The 16282-nt window shown below is 44.0% G+C and overlaps 4 protein-coding genes and 1 long non-coding RNA gene across 8 annotated transcripts in view; 2 read left to right on the top strand and 3 right to left on the bottom strand.

Moving 5' to 3' along the window:
- The window catches only part of LOC131469561 (uncharacterized), a 2323-nt gene extending 87 nt beyond the window's left edge, over nt 1–2236 (bottom strand). The window contains exons 1-2 of the long non-coding RNA XR_009241812.1: nt 2151–2236; nt 1–1845 (exon numbers count right to left, since the gene is read on the bottom strand). The exon at nt 1–1845 is cut by the window's left edge and continues 87 nt beyond it. This is a non-coding gene — a long non-coding RNA (uncharacterized LOC131469561). The remainder of the gene's footprint in view (nt 1846–2150) is intronic.
- chka (choline kinase alpha) overlaps nt 1–6784 on the bottom strand; it is a 17442-nt gene extending 10658 nt beyond the window's left edge. For both annotated transcript variants that reach the window (XM_058644631.1, XM_058644632.1), the window contains exon 1: nt 6662–6784. In XM_058644631.1, coding sequence (XP_058500614.1) covers nt 6662–6712 — 51 coding nt within the window. In that variant the 5' untranslated portion in view covers nt 6713–6784. The remainder of the gene's footprint in view (nt 1–6661) is intronic.
- Nucleotides 1151–3093, top strand: si:dkey-12e7.1 (uncharacterized protein LOC557553 homolog). The gene is made up of 2 exons (XM_058644636.1): nt 1151–1681; nt 2116–3093. Exons 1-2 carry the CDS (start codon nt 1151–1153, stop codon nt 2701–2703), a joined length of 1119 nt encoding a protein of 372 aa, XP_058500619.1. The 3' UTR covers nt 2704–3093.
- A 450-nt stretch (nt 6785–7234) lies between the features above and the next one.
- Nucleotides 7235–14835, top strand: znf276 (zinc finger protein 276). Of its 2 annotated transcripts, none has more exons than XM_058645009.1 (12): nt 7235–7384; nt 8296–8562; nt 9110–9428; nt 10301–10347; nt 10428–10784; nt 10898–10967; nt 11269–11352; nt 11438–11548; nt 11623–11698; nt 12211–12328; nt 12408–12507; nt 13892–14835. In XM_058645009.1, exons 2-12 carry the CDS (start codon nt 8340–8342, stop codon nt 14208–14210), a joined length of 1824 nt encoding a protein of 607 aa, XP_058500992.1. In that variant the 5' UTR covers nt 7235–7384; nt 8296–8339; the 3' UTR covers nt 14211–14835. The 2 variants fall into 2 exon arrangements, with proteins under 2 accessions (XP_058500992.1, XP_058500991.1); XM_058645008.1 differs by having other exon boundaries at nt 8277–8562.
- Nucleotides 14092–16282, bottom strand: part of LOC131469725 (Fanconi anemia group A protein) — a 27282-nt gene continuing 25091 nt past the window's right edge. The window contains exons 38-43 of one of the 2 annotated variants that reach the window (XM_058645006.1): nt 16136–16229; nt 15935–16013; nt 15635–15782; nt 15472–15555; nt 15251–15382; nt 14092–14227 (exon numbers count right to left, since the gene is read on the bottom strand). In XM_058645006.1, coding sequence (XP_058500989.1) covers nt 15284–15382; nt 15472–15555; nt 15635–15782; nt 15935–16013; nt 16136–16229 — 504 coding nt within the window. In that variant the 3' untranslated portion in view covers nt 14092–14227; nt 15251–15283. The remainder of the gene's footprint in view (nt 14228–15250; nt 15383–15471; nt 15556–15634; nt 15783–15934; nt 16014–16135; nt 16230–16282) is intronic. The other variant, XM_058645007.1, reaches the window with a different exon arrangement.

The raw sequence follows: 16282 nt of genomic DNA, 5'->3' as shown, positions 1-16282 counted from the left end.
CGGACGCATTTTGATGACGCCATCAGCACCGAGCCACAACCATAACAAAGCTCAGCTGTTCGAGTGCTAAGCAGCTAAACTACTGCGAGCTGCGGTTTCTCCGTGTATTCGTTTGTTTTGTGTCGTTAATATGAGCGTTTTCACGGTTTATTACAGATAATAAACGACATCTATTCACACATTCATGAACCAGCGCGCGGTCAAAAGCGTTAAATAAATAAAGAAAGCTCCTTTGTCTGCTCCTGTTAGCTGCTAGCAGGTTAGCCTTTAACCGAGGTCCAAGCATGTTTAACTAAAAGGTAAATATACATATTTTTTTCACTTTATAATTACAATAATGACAGTAACACAGTTTATGTGTGAAAGTGTTTGTACGTTAACTGAGAAGCTAACTTCATAACACTAATGTCGCGATAACAGTGACCAGATGTGTGTCACGTGACCAGCATGGAGCTGCTGGTCCTCTGCTGCCTCGTGTGGTCACTTTGTGTCACTGAGTTAAGTCTTAATGAAAGATGGAGGCAGCAGTGTGTGTGTGTGTGTGTGTGTGTGTGTGTGTGTGAGAGAGAGAGAGTGAGTGCTTTACAAAAGTCTGTGTCACTGTGAGATAAAGACGTGAACATGTGACGCAGATATCGTAAACCCTTCTAAAATCCATACATTAAAAAAAAAAAGCGATTCTTTAACAACATCATGTGAATGACACAGTTAACAACACACACACACACTAGTGTATGAATGTATTAAAATCAATGAGAACATGAACTATAACTCACAAGAATCTTGTTGAATGTCTCACTGCAGTGTCCTCGTTTTCTTTAACAAACAGAAAATGGCTGAACACACCTGGGCCTGAAATAAACTCCTCCCCTCACTGAAACTCCTCCCCTCTGTGAACACAGGTGATCCTTCCACACAGCAGTGTGATTCTTAACAAACTAACCAATGTGTCATGTGACTGTTGTTGATGAACAACAAACTAACTACGAACAATAATAACAATATGAACAATAATAATAACAACAATAACAATGATGTGTTTTCTTGAAACTTCTCCAGACTCGAGTCATTTATGTGGGAGCAGAAATCTCTAGGTGCAGCCGCTGACCTCTGACCTCTACCAGTGACTGTTCTTACTTCCTCTGTCGCCATGTCGCCACGGAAGAGGCCACTGGTTCCTGTGAGCAGTCGCAGGAAAGCAGCGGACGACGTCTTCCCGTTCCACTTCCTGCCGGTGGAGTGTCAGCTGCACGTGCTGTCCTTCCTGAACGAGGTGGACAAGTGCAGCTGCGCGCTAGTGAGTCTGAGCTGGAGTCGTCTCGTCCGCTCCTGGAAGCTGTGGCGAGTGGCCGACTATTCCCGCCGCGGCGTCTTCCACCTGGGTCAGGAGGGGCTGCTGGTTTCCAACCGTGAGTTTGAGCGCTGGAAAGCCTGGGTCCACCATTACACCCACCACCTCATCTCCCGCCGGGCCAGTCTGCTCACGCTCAAGGCCAGCTTCGACCTTGGGGACCGCTGCAACCAGTGGGGGGAGCTGCTGAGCCACCTGCTGGACAATGTCCACTGCAGAGACCTCAGCCACCTGGACCTGAACTGGACCTTCACACTCCTGGAGCCTCTGGACCTCCGGGTCCACCCTAGTTCCAGCTCACACCAGGACAGCATCACCAAGATGGATCAGGTCAGTGTTTTACTCTGATCTCTGACTGTAAGACCTCTTCATCCAATCAGGAGCCAGAACTCCACAAAGAGGCGGTGCCTAGTTGGTTCTGTCGTGGGTCTAGCTCTGCCCTGACCGTACCTTACTGTGGTACCCCCCAGTGATGGGTTCTTTTGTTTCTGTTCCTAATGGAAAAGGGAAAAAAACAAAAACCCCAAATGAACTGTCGCGAGGGGCAGGGGCATGCTAACAAACAGGTTAGCAGGTTAGCCAAACCATAGCTAAAATATTACAGTTAGAAATTAGCAAGAAGACAAGCTGAAGAATTATAGCTACAAGATCATCAAAGGTTCTAACAGTCAGGGACTGTAGCGTTAACATTAGTGTTAGCGTGACACTTCAAAATTAAAGCTGCATCTTCCTTCCTTGTTCTTGTCTTTGCTGTGATTGGACAGGTCATCAGTTTCCAGAACCTGCTGACCAAACTCACCCAGAGCTGCCCTCGAGTCTCCAGGATGCGTCTCCACTTCGACTGGTCGGACACGTCGGTGTCGCTGCTCGCTCAGTTCCAGCAGCTGCGAGTTCTTGAGCTCAAATACTTCTGGGTCTTCAAAGGCGTGACGCCGTCCACGCTACACACGCTTACCAAAGCCCTGCCCAACCTCAGGTCCCTGACACTGCATGTCCTGGTACCACTGAGGAACCTGGGGATCTCCTACACTCTGGAGTCTCAGTCTCTGGAATTCCTGGACGTGTCTCCCAGTCGAGGTCTAGTCTTCAGCCGCCTGAAGCTTCCGGCTCTGCGTGAGCTCCGAGCCAAGAAGATCGTCCGCGGCATCACGCTGGACCGGAAGACCCGGCTGAGGATCCAGCACCGGTGGCCGTGTCTCTACAATGTCCTGCGAGAGGGAACACCAAAGCTGCAGGCCCTCAACAACGAGAGGCTCCTCCCCACGTGGAGGGAACGTGGTTACCGCGAGCTGTCGGCCATCTTAGAACAGTCCTGTTACTGCGTCCAGCACCTGGACAGCTGGCTGTGGTGATCAGCTGACTCTGCTGTGAGCGCCCCCTGCTGTTATGTTTCCATCATGGTGCAGGTCAGGCTTGTGTTTGGACTGAGAACAGTGGTGGGCGGAGTGTGGGCGGAGTGTGGGGGTGATGGATGACGCCCAACAAGACAGAGTCAGTCTTTGAGGACAGACCGGGGACGTGAAAGAAACACCAGTCACAGGGAAGTGACACGCAGTGTTTAGCTCCGCCCTGACTGTACCGTTACTGTGGTAACTCGAGGGAAGGAGACTGAAAATGGAAACCCAACAAAACCGAAACGTTTGTTCTCTGCTGCATTCCAGTTGTAGTTGGAATGATTCCACGATGGCCACTCCCAGTTCAATAGAACACAGAATAAAGTTTTTAGATTTTAATTAAAGCTGCACTTGACTCATGACTCTCTAACCCGAGGCAATATTCATGAAGGAATCCATATATGTGTGTGTATATATATATGTACATATATGTCCATATATATAAATACATATGTATATATGTATGAATTTCTGTGAGATGAATAAAGTATCTATGTATATATATATACATATATGTATATATACATATATGTGTATATATATTTATATATACACATATATGTATATATATATACACATATATGTATATATACACATATGTATATATACATATATGTGTATATATATTTATATATACACACTGCATGGAGTTTGCATGTTCTCCCCGTGTGTGCGTGGGTTCTCTCCGGGTTCTCCGGCTTCCTCCCACAGTCCAAAAACATGCAATGTGGGGATAGGTAGATTGGACACTCTAAATTGACCATAGGAGTTTATTTTGTTTATTTTATTTTTATTTCTATCTATGTATATCTATGTATATATATACGTATATATATATATATATATATATATACACATATGTGTATATATATATACACACATATATATGTCTATGTATACATATATATGTATAGGGGTTAGGGTTATATATATATATATATACAGTATATAACACCTGCTCATGGGCAGCATGCAGTGCTCTCGAAGCCATACAACTGAATTCCACGCCCCAGACTTTCATCTTGATTCTTGATGTCTTACAGTGTCTGATGATATAGCGGGATGACGTAGGGGGATCTTGGAATGCATTTTCAAGTTCGGTCACTGTCAATACTACCTCCCACTTTGCTGGAATAGGGGCTCTCCCAATACGAGCGAACCACTTCTTTACAGCCTTTCGGGCATAACTGACCATTCCACAGAGCTTAGCTAGAGAGCTGTACCTTCTTTTTTTTGTTTTTATTTATTTATGTATTGTACGGTGTCCTCGAGTGCCCAGAGAGGAGCCTCCAAATAAAATATATTATTATTATTATTATTATTATTATTATTATTATTATTATTAATAAACAGCCTAGCAATTTTAGCATGTCAGCTGTGTGGAATGACTTTGTGCGCAAGGAAGGACAAAGTAATACAGCCGAATGCAACTTGTGCAACGCCAGTGTCTCAAGGAGTGGCATCAGCACTGGACATTACAACACCACCAACTTGATTAAGCATTTGCAAAAGCATCACGGAAAGGTGACGACTTTCTGCAGGCAACAAGTGCAAAGAAGAAAAGTGATCCGCGTCAGCAGTCACTGCAGGAAACAATACTGAAGCACGAGACAGCAACAAAGCGAAGTGATAGCGGAGAAGGTCATCGATTTGGACGTTTGGTTGAACATTTAGAGTCTCATTATCAGTTGCCAAATCGGCATTTCATTTCTGACACGGCTGTCCCACTTAAGTACAAAGAAGTGCGCGAGTTCATTTCGAAATGTTTGGAAAACACTGACACAGTTATTTTAACAACTGACATCTGGAGCTCAAACGTGTGTCCGATGTCCCTACTAAGCCTGACAGCACAGTTTTACGCTGCAAAAAGCAGTGTTGCAGGCTAAGTCTCCTGTGTGTTGGTTCACACACAGGAGAGTCAATCGCCACAGCGATTAACAGGATGCTTGATGCATGGAAAATTAAGAGCAAAGTCCATGTCATTTTAAGAGACAATGCCAGTAATGTGATAAAAGCAATGGACTGTCTTGGAGTTGCCAGTTACTTGCGTGTTCACGCTTAGAGGACATTCAAGTGGAGCTGAATATGCCACCCAGTCGTCTGCAGCAAGATGTACGGACGAGGTGGAACAGTACATATTACATGATCCAGAGCCTCACTGAACAGAAAAGGGCCCTGTGTGCATACACCGCGGAGTACGACCTGCCAGTCACACTGACCGCAAGCCAGTGGGGGCTACCGGATAAGACGGATGTTGCAGCTCTTGCTCCTTTCGAGGAGTTCACAAGGGAGGCGAGCGCTTCATCGGCATCTGCATCTGACGTCATCCCTATCGTGAGTGTCCTTAAACGCATTCTCAGTCGAGAAAATGAGGCTGATGATGGAATCAAGACCATGAACAGGACCCTCCTTGAGGCTGTAAACTGACGTTTCAGAGACCTGGAATCCAAGCCAGTATACTCAGTTGCCACACTACTGGATCCACGGTACAGAGACAGGTGTGTGAGGTTTCCTAACTATAGAACTATCTCTCTCTCTCTCTCTCTCTGTGTGTGTGTGTGTGTGTGTGTGTGTGTTTTACTCTTGTAAATCTAAAACAGAAATACATATTTCAGACTGGATTCATCACTTGATGTTGAGGGTAGAAGAACTTTCAATGTTGTATGTTAATTTTTGTCGTTACAGGTACTTCACAAATGCAGAAACGTCAACACAGGGGAAGGATGCATTGTTGGCAGAGGTCATGAAGATGGAGGAAGTGATGAGGAAGACCAGGGGAACAGCCTCTGAGCCACCAGAGGGGACTTTTTCCCCCTCCAGAGCAAACTTGGAAGCATTTTTGATGAAATCCTGGAGGAAAGTGCACCTGGTCCGGAGTCAACCACCACAAATGTACGCGTTGAAGTGCAGACCTTACACTTCAGCGAGCCAACTATTCCCCCGTTTGGACAATCCACTGCTGTATTGGAAGATCAACCAACCTAGACTGCCCTCCTTGGCAGTCACGGCAACCAAATATCTCTGTGCACCTTCAACAAGTGTGGAGAGCGAGAGGCTCTTCAGCACAGCCTCCATTATTATCGATGAAAGAAGGAGCAGACGGACAGCTGAAAAGGCTGAAATGTTAATATTTCTGAAGAAGAGTCTGCCCCTCATGTTGAAGTGACCAAATGAATGTAAAAGCAAGTGTTTGTGACAGTTATTTAAAGTTAGCAGCTATTTGTCCTATAGCCTTCAATGCAACATTGGAATCCATTCTCTATCTAGTTTGATATGGATGTTTTACATGAGGTTACATGTGAAGGAAGAAACATTCATGTTTGTAGTTTGCACTGATTTGAAGTTTAAATAAAGAACTTAATCATGGGCTAGTTTATTTCTTCATTTAGGGGAGCAGAATATTTGTTGCACAGTTTGAACATAATGTTTTTAGATGCCCATATTAAGCAAAGTACATCTATACAAATTATGTGTATTAACAACTTAGCAGAGGAGAAAAGAAGGTATCCGATTGATATCGGTATCGGCAGATAATCTAAGTTGCAATATCGGTATCGGCCATGAAAAATATATACACACACACACATACTGTATGTATATACTTAAATATGTGTGTATATATAAGAAAGAATATGCTTTACACATGTATATATATAAATAAATGATAGTTTAAAACACAAATATCGTTGTTCTACAATAAAACTATGATGTATTTTTTTTTATTTTGCGCATCATTCAATGATGATCAAGCTGTATATTTATGAAGATGCTTTAAAACCCTTTGTTTTTTCTTTATAATTCATGTATTTACAGTCTGTGAGTAAATAAAATCGAAGCTAACCGCGCCACCTCCGTGTGTTCCTGTCACTACAGCGCCATGTTTCCTGTCTAACGACGCGCGAGTCTCTTTATTCACCTTGTATTTGCTCCCCACGTCCAGCTGAATCGCTTCTTTGGCCATTTTCATGGCGTTTTGAAGAGGTTTTCCTGTCAGCAGCAGCAGCTGTAGCCATGTTTACCTCCACTTCCTGATCTTTCCTCCTCCTCCCCTCAGTAAACACGTGTCTACTGCCCCCTACTGTGCAGGAGTGGCAGTGAAGCAACGACTTCACCTTTTTCATATTATGTGACAGTTATTATAATAATAAAAAAAATAATATTAATGTGTGATCCAAAACCTTTAAAATAAATACATAAAAAACAAAACAACAAGTACAAACAATGATGTTCATACCTATAGTGGAGTGGCTCAGTGGTTAAGATCCTGTGTGCAAAGACTTCATGGTCGCAGGTTCAACTCCACCCCTGGCAGGTTGTACTATAATAATAATGTGGAAACTGGATTATTTAGGTGGAATGAACCTTTAAAACTTTATTGGACCGATTTATTTCTGAACGTGGCTGCAGTGTGTTACTTTGTCCAGCAGGTGACAGTGACTCTCAGCTCCTGTCGTTTTCTCTTGAATTTCCCCTGGTTGTACTTCCGGGTTCTAATGTTTACATCAGGCAGCGTCGTTAGCTTCGAACATCAGGGCCGTTTGTGGGAATAATCGAATAATCTACATATATTTAAATAAAAAAAAGACGTTTCACATAAAAACGCAATGTTGTGCGGGATTTAGGACAAAACACGGCCACGGTAAGACGCGTCACGAGCGGAAACGGTGTTTTTTTGGCTCGTTAACCTCGGCTAACGAGGTTAAGCTAAAGCTGTTATTGTTGAATTTCATGAAATGATAAAAACACACATTTACTCCGTTTCCGTTGTTTGTGTGAAATGAAAATGACGGTCACTGATAAACAGGTTAAATAAGCAGTTGTATCACTAAAAAAGATAAAGGTGATACTTAAAGTTACACCATAAAGTTTTGAATAGAAAAATCATAATTGAAGAAGAATATACAGTTATTTTTTGATATTTCAAAACATTGACATTGATTCAGGACTACAACAATTTAAAGATTTCTGAAATAATCACCTGCAATTGTAATCATTAATTGGTTTGTGTGTTGTTGTTTTTAATAATTAAAACCAGTTTGTGTGATTTTTCAGCTTCTTAAATGTGAACATTTCCTGGTTTCATAAAACAAAGAAATCATTCAAACTGAATCATGTCTGTGTTTGTGGACAAAAACAAAGACTTTTGAGAACATCATCATTTCTAGGTTTTTGACAAACACTGACATTCTTCAACGAGAAAATAATAATTATATAATAATTATTTCCTTGGTTTAGTCTACAAACCAAAAATGATTCAGTTTGAATGATTTCTTTGTTAAATGGAGCAAAGAAACCAGGAAATGTTCACATTTAAGAAGCTGGTTTTAAATAATAATAAATGGTTAACTGATTAGTTGTTTGTGTTCTAAAAAAGTGGCGATTATTGTTCTCAAAACCTCAAATTTAGAAAATATTAACATTAGAGGAGCTGAAACTAGTGTTATATACATATTTATGTTGTCTCTGTTGTGTTTTTGATTCTGATTTAAACTTCCAAACTAAAGTACATACTCTGGTGTTTCTTACTGTAGACCGTGTGTCTATCACCAGGATCAGCTGCTGACCGTCGACACACAGAGAGAGAGAGAAAAACCATGAAGAAGAAAACCAGACGTCAGAGGTCGACTGAGATGTCACAGCGGCCGGCGGCGGCGAGCGTCAGCGAGGAGAAGACGCCAGGAAACAGAGGACGACCTCGAAAGACTGTTCCCGACAACACTGACGCGTTTCACCACGACAGCGGCGCAACAGACGAGAACCATGTGACGGACGTCAGCCTGAGAGACGCGCGGAAACTTCCAGAGACCAAGAGTCCAGGTGAGTGCTGACAGAGAGTCTGTCGCTTCACGCCTCATTTATTATAATATAATAACAGTAAGAGATAGCGTGGTTGTATTTTTAAGTCAGAACATGATCACGTCTTTGTCTCACTGTCAGACACACTTTTCCAACAGGAAACTGAAGTTTGTAAACCACTCACTCTCCCACACCAAAGTCCACAGAGAAAATCAGTGATTTTAGCTGCTGGTCCTCTGCTGCCTCGTGTGGTCACTTTGTGTCACTGAGGGAAGTCTGAGTGAAGGAATGCAACAGCCGAAGGGACAAAATCAGACATTTGAATTTAGTGATGGAGGCAGCAGTGTGTGTGTGTGTGTGATGTTAAAATCACTGATTTTCTCTGTGGACTTTGGTGTGGGAGAGTGAGTGTTTCACAAACTTCAGTTTCCTGTTAAAAAAACAAAAACCCAGTCTGTCTCACATAAACGGGTGATAGAAATGATAACGTATCGTTAGTGCGATATCATTACCACATGATAAACCATCAAAATATGACCCATGTATGAGAACTTTGTTTGATTGACAGGCAGACTGTCCACTGCCGTCTGTCGCCTCTGCCACGGAAAGTTCTCTCCTCGCAGCCTGTGCCACGCCTTCGACCGGCGGTCACGTGACTCCATCGGCCGCATCGACGAGGAGTGTGGCGCCACCGGCGTGCGGTCGCCTCTTTTTTTCCACACAGACTTCCAGCGGCTGGTCGGAGTCGAGCTGAACCGCGATCCGCGTTTATCGGAGTTCATCTGCAAGAAATGTCACGCCAAGTTCTACAAGTGCCACAATATCCTGATCCACTTCCTGCAGAGGGTCAACCTCCCAGCAGCCGGGAAGGAAAACGGCAAAAGCCGGTGAGTCCCGGTGAAAAGTCCAAGTTAGTGTGACTTTAGAGTCCAATATTAAAGGGATAGTTCTGGTGTTTTGTTGTAAGAGGTATCGACACAGACAGCACTGACGGAAGCAGATTTTAATGAAAGACTCTGAAGCTTAAGTGGGCGATGTCTATGGTTCGTTCTGTTTACACTGGGACTGACGTCACCTGAGAATTTACCACATTCCAGTTGAGAAGTGTTGGGGGAACATGAAGTTTGTAAACCACTCACTCTCCCACACCAAAGTCCACAGAGAAAATCAGTGGGGACACAGGAGCTGCTGGTCCTCTGCTGCCTCGTGTGGTCACTTTGTGTCACTGAGGTCAATCTGAATGAACGATTTTTAAAAGCCAAATTCACTAAAATCAGACATTAGAACTTAGTGATGGTGTGTGTGATGTTAAAATCACTGATTTTCTCTGTGGACTTTGGTGTGAGAGAGTGAGTGGTTTACAAACTTCACTTTTCTGTTGGAAAAGTCTGTTTAACAAGGAGATAAAGACGTGGACATATATCATAAGATATCGTAGACTTAAACTGATGTAGATTTTATGAGCTGAATCTTTTGTTAAGTGGTTTTTCCTTGTTTCCGTGCTGGCAGCCATGTTTTTACCAGTCCAGTCCTGGTTTGAAAATCACTGGATCAGATAATGGACAGACTGTTAAAATGTCAATGACCTTTTTATTTATTCTGCAGGGCAGCAGAATGTTTGTTACAGTCGGTGAATTACATCTATGAAGTAGCTTGAAGTGCATTTTAGTAACGGTCATAGTTTAAAAGGTCTCAAGGAACATTATCAAACTGATTTGTTATCGTCGCTGTTTTTTTTCCCCTTTTGCTTCTTTTTCAGGAAAAAGTCAAAGCTCCCAGAGTCGTCAGTGAATCACGGATCAATAAGTAAATTTGCTCTTGTTCTGACAAATGACAGAAAAGTTAACTTCTTCACCTCATTGATTTCTGCCGCTGCTTCCTTCCAGCGTCACCGGCCTTCACCTCGGACTCTAAATGCCTCCACAGTCTGGTGTCGTGGGCTCACCGCCACGGAGAAGCCTGCGGCTCCTGCCCCGACCTGCAGGAGGTGCTGGAGGGCCAGTGCTGGGGCTCTGTCAAGGCCGTGTGGGCCTGTGTCGACGGTCACAGATACATCATGGACACTCAGTGCACCACCGGTGCTCGTCCGGGGACCGTGGTGAACTTTAGAGGTGGAGCCTTAGTGGGCGGTGATGGCAGGATGTCAGAGGAGGAGGAAGTGGAGCGGCAGCAACAAGAGGAGGAGGAAGATGATGAAGAGGAAGAGCAGTGTGGCCTGACAGGAAGTTCAAACTCGGTCACAGGTCAGACTCAGAGGTCAACAGTGGACGAGTGGACCAGTAACGGGGGGGGGGGAGGGACTTTGGTGTGAGAGAGTACCTGCGAATTGTTGACTGTTGTGGATTTTCTGTTCCAGGTCTCAAGGACACGTCACTGGCCGAGACTCACCCTGAGGACAGGACAGCCGAGAGCGATATGTCCGACAGGTGAGACACAGCTCGTCTCTTTCATCACTATATGACTAAGTAAAGTTGGCCGACATGTCTGCACTTCCTGTCACTGTGGACACTTGGTGTCAAATGTATTCACAAATACACACATATATATATATATATACATACATATATATATATATACATACATATATACACACACATATATATATACATACATACATATATATATAATACATATATGTATATATACACACACATATATATGTAGTTCAAACTGTCCTGCTCTCATTTAATGTCCAGAATTCAGAGACATGATTGTGTCTGTGTGCAGAGTCGTCTCCGAGGACGAGTTTGAGTCAAACAGACGAGGAGGTTTGTCAGACGACGAGTTGTTTGAGCCGCGCGTGGACAAGAGGTGAGAGTAAAAAAAGAAGAAAAAACTGACTCAAAGACCTGACACAGATTCTCCTGAAGTCGCTTTTGTGCACTCGTCCCCTCAGAGTCAACGTCCCCAACAAGAGAAGACGAACCACTAAGACGTCAGAGGAGCCAAAAATCAAAAAGAAACCTGGACCCAAACCGGGCTGGAAGAACCAGTTCAAACCTAAAGGGTAAAAATAAGAAAAGGAAAAGAATTCTGTGTTTTAGTGTTTAAGACACAAACTCCTGTGTGTTTGTTTTAAAGGGAGGAGCTGCCAAACATCTACAAGTGTCCGTACCAGGGCTGCACAGCAGTTTACAGAGCTCCCGACGGTCTGAAGGTCAGTGTCCACGGAGACAAAACGTCTTCACTCCCACTGGAATTTCCACGTCTGACGTTAAAATGAAACCATCTGATTGAGCGTTCAGTCAGAGTGGATTCTTTTTCACAACGTTGTCCGAGGTCGTCTTCACACAACCTCGGACTCCGCTGGACTCGGGCGCGAAGGGGACCCAGCGCGCTCAGAGTTTGCTTTCACACTTGAGTGAAACAAACCAAACCTTTTGAATAAAGTAATTCCCCCTCCTCGCCTGAGGCGGCGCTGCATCAATGACTGAAGGAGAACTACGACTTTATGTTGTTAAACAGTCGACGGCAACGTTGAGCTCGTAAAGTGAGATGACTGCAAATGGGAAAACACAAAAAAAACAAACAGACAGATGTTCTTGTCTCCGCCCGCCCCTGCTCTGCTGCTGTACACACACACACACAAACACAAACGCTCCCTCCGTCAGGTCTGATAGTTCTGCCCAACAGAGTAATAATGTGACGTTGTTTCTGTTCATTTTTTAGAAGCACATCAAAGAACATCACGAGGAGGTGAGAGAGCGACCGTGTCCTCACCCTGGCTGCAACAAGGTTTTCATGATCGACCGTTACCTGCAGCGACACGTCAAACTCATCCACACAGGTGAGGGTGTGTGACAGTGTGTGTGTCTGTGGGTGAGACGGTGTGTGTGACAGTGTTTGTGTGTGTGTGTTTTCTCCAGAGGAGAGGAACTACATCTGTGACCAGTGTGGTCAAACCTTCAAGCAGAGGAAACATCTGTCTGTTCATCAGATGAGACATTCAGGAGCCAAACCACTGCAGTGAGTCTAACAGCTACTGTGATCTACTCTCATCTTCTGTGAAATACTGTGATCTTCTCTCATCTACTGTGATCTTCTCTCATCTTCTGTGAAATACTGTGATCGTCTCATCTGCTGTTATCTACTCTCATCTACTGTGATTGTAGAACTTTCTAGCAGGCAAAGCTACTTATCTTTCATTCTATTTATTGGTATCAAAGCACTGTTGCCTTTAAAGTGCCTTTAAGGTGCATTGTCAAAGCCCTTTTTTGTTATATATTACCTTCGTATGTGCCTTTGTAAATCTATCTATCATCATAACCTGTATGATTTGTCGGTTTTACAACCTAACTAACGAACTGCTGTCTAACGCTAGTTAGTAGCTAACTACTAACTGTCTAACTAACTAACAGACTGCTGTCTAACTACTAACTGACTGCTGTCTAACTGCTGTTTAACTGTGTATGTGGAATAAACCTTCAGAAAGACAGTCGAGTTGTACCCGCGGTACTTGTTCTGGTTACTCTTTCCAGAAGGGAGTATTGAGCTGAAAGGATCAGCCAGTAAAAATCTGGACCGTGATCTACTTTCATCTACTGTGATCTCTGATCTACTCTCATCTACTGTGATCTCTGATCTACTTTCATCTACTGTGATCTCTGATCTACTCTCATCTACTGTGATCTCTGATCTACTTTCATCTACTGTGATCTTCTCTCATCTACTGTGATCTCTGATCTACTTTCATCTACTGTGATCTCTGATCTACTTTCATCTACTGGGATCTCTGATCTTCTCTCATCTACTGTGATCTCTGATCTACTTTCATCTACTGTGATCTCTGATCTACTTTCATCTACTGTGATCTCTGATCTACTTTCATCTACTGTGATCTCTGATCTACTCTCATCTACTGTGATCTCTGATCTACTCTCATCTACTGTGATCTCTGATCTACTCTCATCTACTGTGATCTACTTTCATCTACTGTGATCTACTTTCATCTACTGTGATCTCTGATCTACTCTCATCTACTGTGATCTCTGATCTACTCTCATCTACTGTGATCTCTGATCTACTCTCATCTACTGTGATCTACTTTCATCTACTGTGATCTACTCTCATCTACTGTGATCTACTTTCATCTACTGTGATCTCTGATCTACTTTCATCTACTGTGATCTACTCTCATCTACTGTGATCTCTCATCTACTTTCATCTACTGTGATCTACTTTCATCTACTGTGATCTACTCTCATCTACTGTGATCTTCTCTCATCTACTGTGATCTACTTCAGTCTAAAGTTTCCTCCAAACATCATAGACAAATGTGACTGCACTAAACACCAAATCTTTATCTCAGTGATGAAAGTTCAAAGCTCCTCAGGTTTGGTCTTTGTTGCAGGTGCGAGGTGTGCGGCTTCCAGTGTCGCCAGCGGGCGTCGCTAAAGTATCACATGACCAAACACAAGGCGGAGGCCGACCTGGAGTTTGCCTGCCTGATGTGCGGGAAACGTTTCGAGAAGGCACACAACCTGAACGTCCACATGTCCATGGTTCATCCTGTCGTTCAGACCGAGGCTCAGAGAGGCAAACAGCAGCAGCAGCAGCAGCAGCAGCAGCAGCAGCAGCAGCAGCAGCAGCCGCCCACACCACCACCGTACTCTGACCTGCGGACCATCACAATGACCGGGGAGGTGGTTCAACACGTGCACCACAGATGACAACTGACCATCCAGATCTGCAGCAGGGGGACAGACACAGAAGGGACCTGAAGTCACAGCAATCCTCCTCCTCTTCACTGACATTTGACTCATGTTCACATGACCAGACTGACGTCCCTCCCATCTGGGGGGGGGGGGGGGGGGATTTAGCCACGCCCCCTACTGTGACATGCCAGAGGAGAAAAAATAAAAAAGACAGACTACACGTTAGCTCCTCCCGCTAACCTGAAGCTGCTGTCAACTAACAGTCACCACGGCGACCAAACTCAACCGCCCTCCTCCTGCACTCCCCATGACTTTTGTAGAAAACCAGAGTGCGTGAACTACGTGATGTCATAAGGACGGAGACGTAACCATGACAACGACTCTGTTAACACACACACACAATAACTCAAGCTATAGACTCAGTCATGTGACCTTATTCAGCCTGGATTTAAACTTTTCATTAATGAACGTCGAGCAGGTCACACCTTTGCCACAAAGGCGTTTCCTTCCATGTGTGATGGTCAGAGGTCAGAGGTCAGATTTAGTGATTCCTGGACCTCAAGTGAAACACAGAGCTAACGTGACTCTGTATGACTATTCTTCTTTTTACTCTTATTGTTAATAAAAGATTTAAATGTGACGATGAGGTCTCAGTGTGGACATATGACATCACTCATGAAACCATGTGACCATCGAAATGGGAATGAAAACATTATCGTGACATAAAACCAATGATCCTGTGGTCATGTGACACCTCATGTCCCGGTGCTGCTCCGCTCTGTTGCTAGGCAACGGCAGCGAACAAGTCCATCTCATTTCAGCTCATTTAAAAGTTGATGAAGGATTCAGTGTAAATCAAGTGAAGAGACTTTGATTTTAATTCACATTTACGTCATGTCTGTTTCAGGTCACGTGATTCTTCTCTTCTGCATACGTGTGTGTGTGTGTGTAAAAAAGAACAAGTTAATAAAATGTAGATTTTGTTTTTACAAAGCACAAAAAAGAAGAGGACATGTTTCTGTTAGAGATACAAAATCCAGAGATTATTTTCATGCCTGCGGGTCAGTCGTCTGCAGAAGTCCGGCTCTTCACAGGAAGTCCATCTCGGGGCTGAGGCTGGGGACGCTCAGGTGCGCCGACAGAGCTGCCGCCACCTCTGGATCCAGGTCTGAACATTGAGACTCCAACTGAAGACGAAACACAGAGGACGTCACGTGACAGGTGTTAAAAAAAAAGAGACTTATGTTACGAATGCTGCAAAAATGTTGTTGTTTACATGTCTGAGTTGTCCTGAAGACAAAGCAGCAGGGGGCGACAGTGAGATGACTGTCAGGAGGGAGGACTTGGCTCGACTCAGAATCTGCGAAGGAAGAAAAGAGTCAGAGCGGTGAGTGACAGACAGACAGACAGACAGACAGACAGACAGACAGTGGAGTCACCTGCTGGTCACAGGAGCGAGCGGTCAGTGTGTGTCCGTCCAGGAAAAGCTGCAGCAGACTGACATAGCAGAGGACGGAGGTTTGAAGGAAACCTGGATATTTGACGGCGGCTCTGAGCTGAAGCTCTGAACTCTGTTGCTGCAACACACTGACAGACAGACAGACAGACAGACGGACAGACAGACAGACGGAGAAAAGGAGGGAAAGTAAAGAAAGACAAAGAGACAAAGTGTATCACATTACTATATCACACTTTATATTATTATTATATAGGATAGTGTAAGTAAAAGTACTAGTAACCTGTAAAAGGCCCAAGGCATCAGACGAGTGACCTGATCTGTCGTTACCATGGTAACCGACTGATAAACACCTTGTTCTGCTGAGAGAAGAAAAGCTGCTTATTTTATTATTATTATTATTATTATTATTCTCACACTGAGGAAGGTTGCATTCCATTTCATGGACAACAATGATGAAGAAGATCTGCTTCTCTCCCCCCACCGCTGGACTTGAAGAGGAGCAGCCAATCAGGCGTGTCGACCAACACAGACACCAGACGTGAACACAGACGCAGACACTTGTCCACGTTTGTCTCCTGGAACAAGAAACAACAAGAAACAACAAGAAACAACAAGAAACACAAGAATA

Source organism: Solea solea, chromosome 12 (assembly GCF_958295425.1).
Source record: "Solea solea chromosome 12, fSolSol10.1, whole genome shotgun sequence".
NCBI classification, from domain to species: domain Eukaryota; kingdom Metazoa; phylum Chordata; class Actinopteri; order Pleuronectiformes; family Soleidae; genus Solea; species Solea solea.
The sequence above is the reverse complement of the archived record's forward strand: the minus strand, read 5'-3'. Positions and strand labels throughout refer to the sequence as shown.

Coding starts and splice junctions, on each gene's coding strand:
- znf276 (XM_058645009.1), top strand. CDS start 8,340: ATGAAGAAGAAAACCAGACGTCAGAGGTCGACTGAGATGTCACAGCGG. Junction 9,429..10,300: donor AAGGAAAACGGCAAAAGCCG/GTGAGTCCCGGT, acceptor CTTCTTTTTCAG/GAAAAAGTCAAAGCTCCCAG. Junction 11,549..11,622: donor AACCAGTTCAAACCTAAAGG/GTAAAAATAAGA, acceptor TTTGTTTTAAAG/GGAGGAGCTGCCAAACATCT.
- si:dkey-12e7.1 (XM_058644636.1), top strand. CDS start 1,151: ATGTCGCCACGGAAGAGGCCACTGGTTCCTGTGAGCAGTCGCAGGAAA. Junction 1,682..2,115: donor GCATCACCAAGATGGATCAG/GTCAGTGTTTTA, acceptor GTGATTGGACAG/GTCATCAGTTTCCAGAACCT.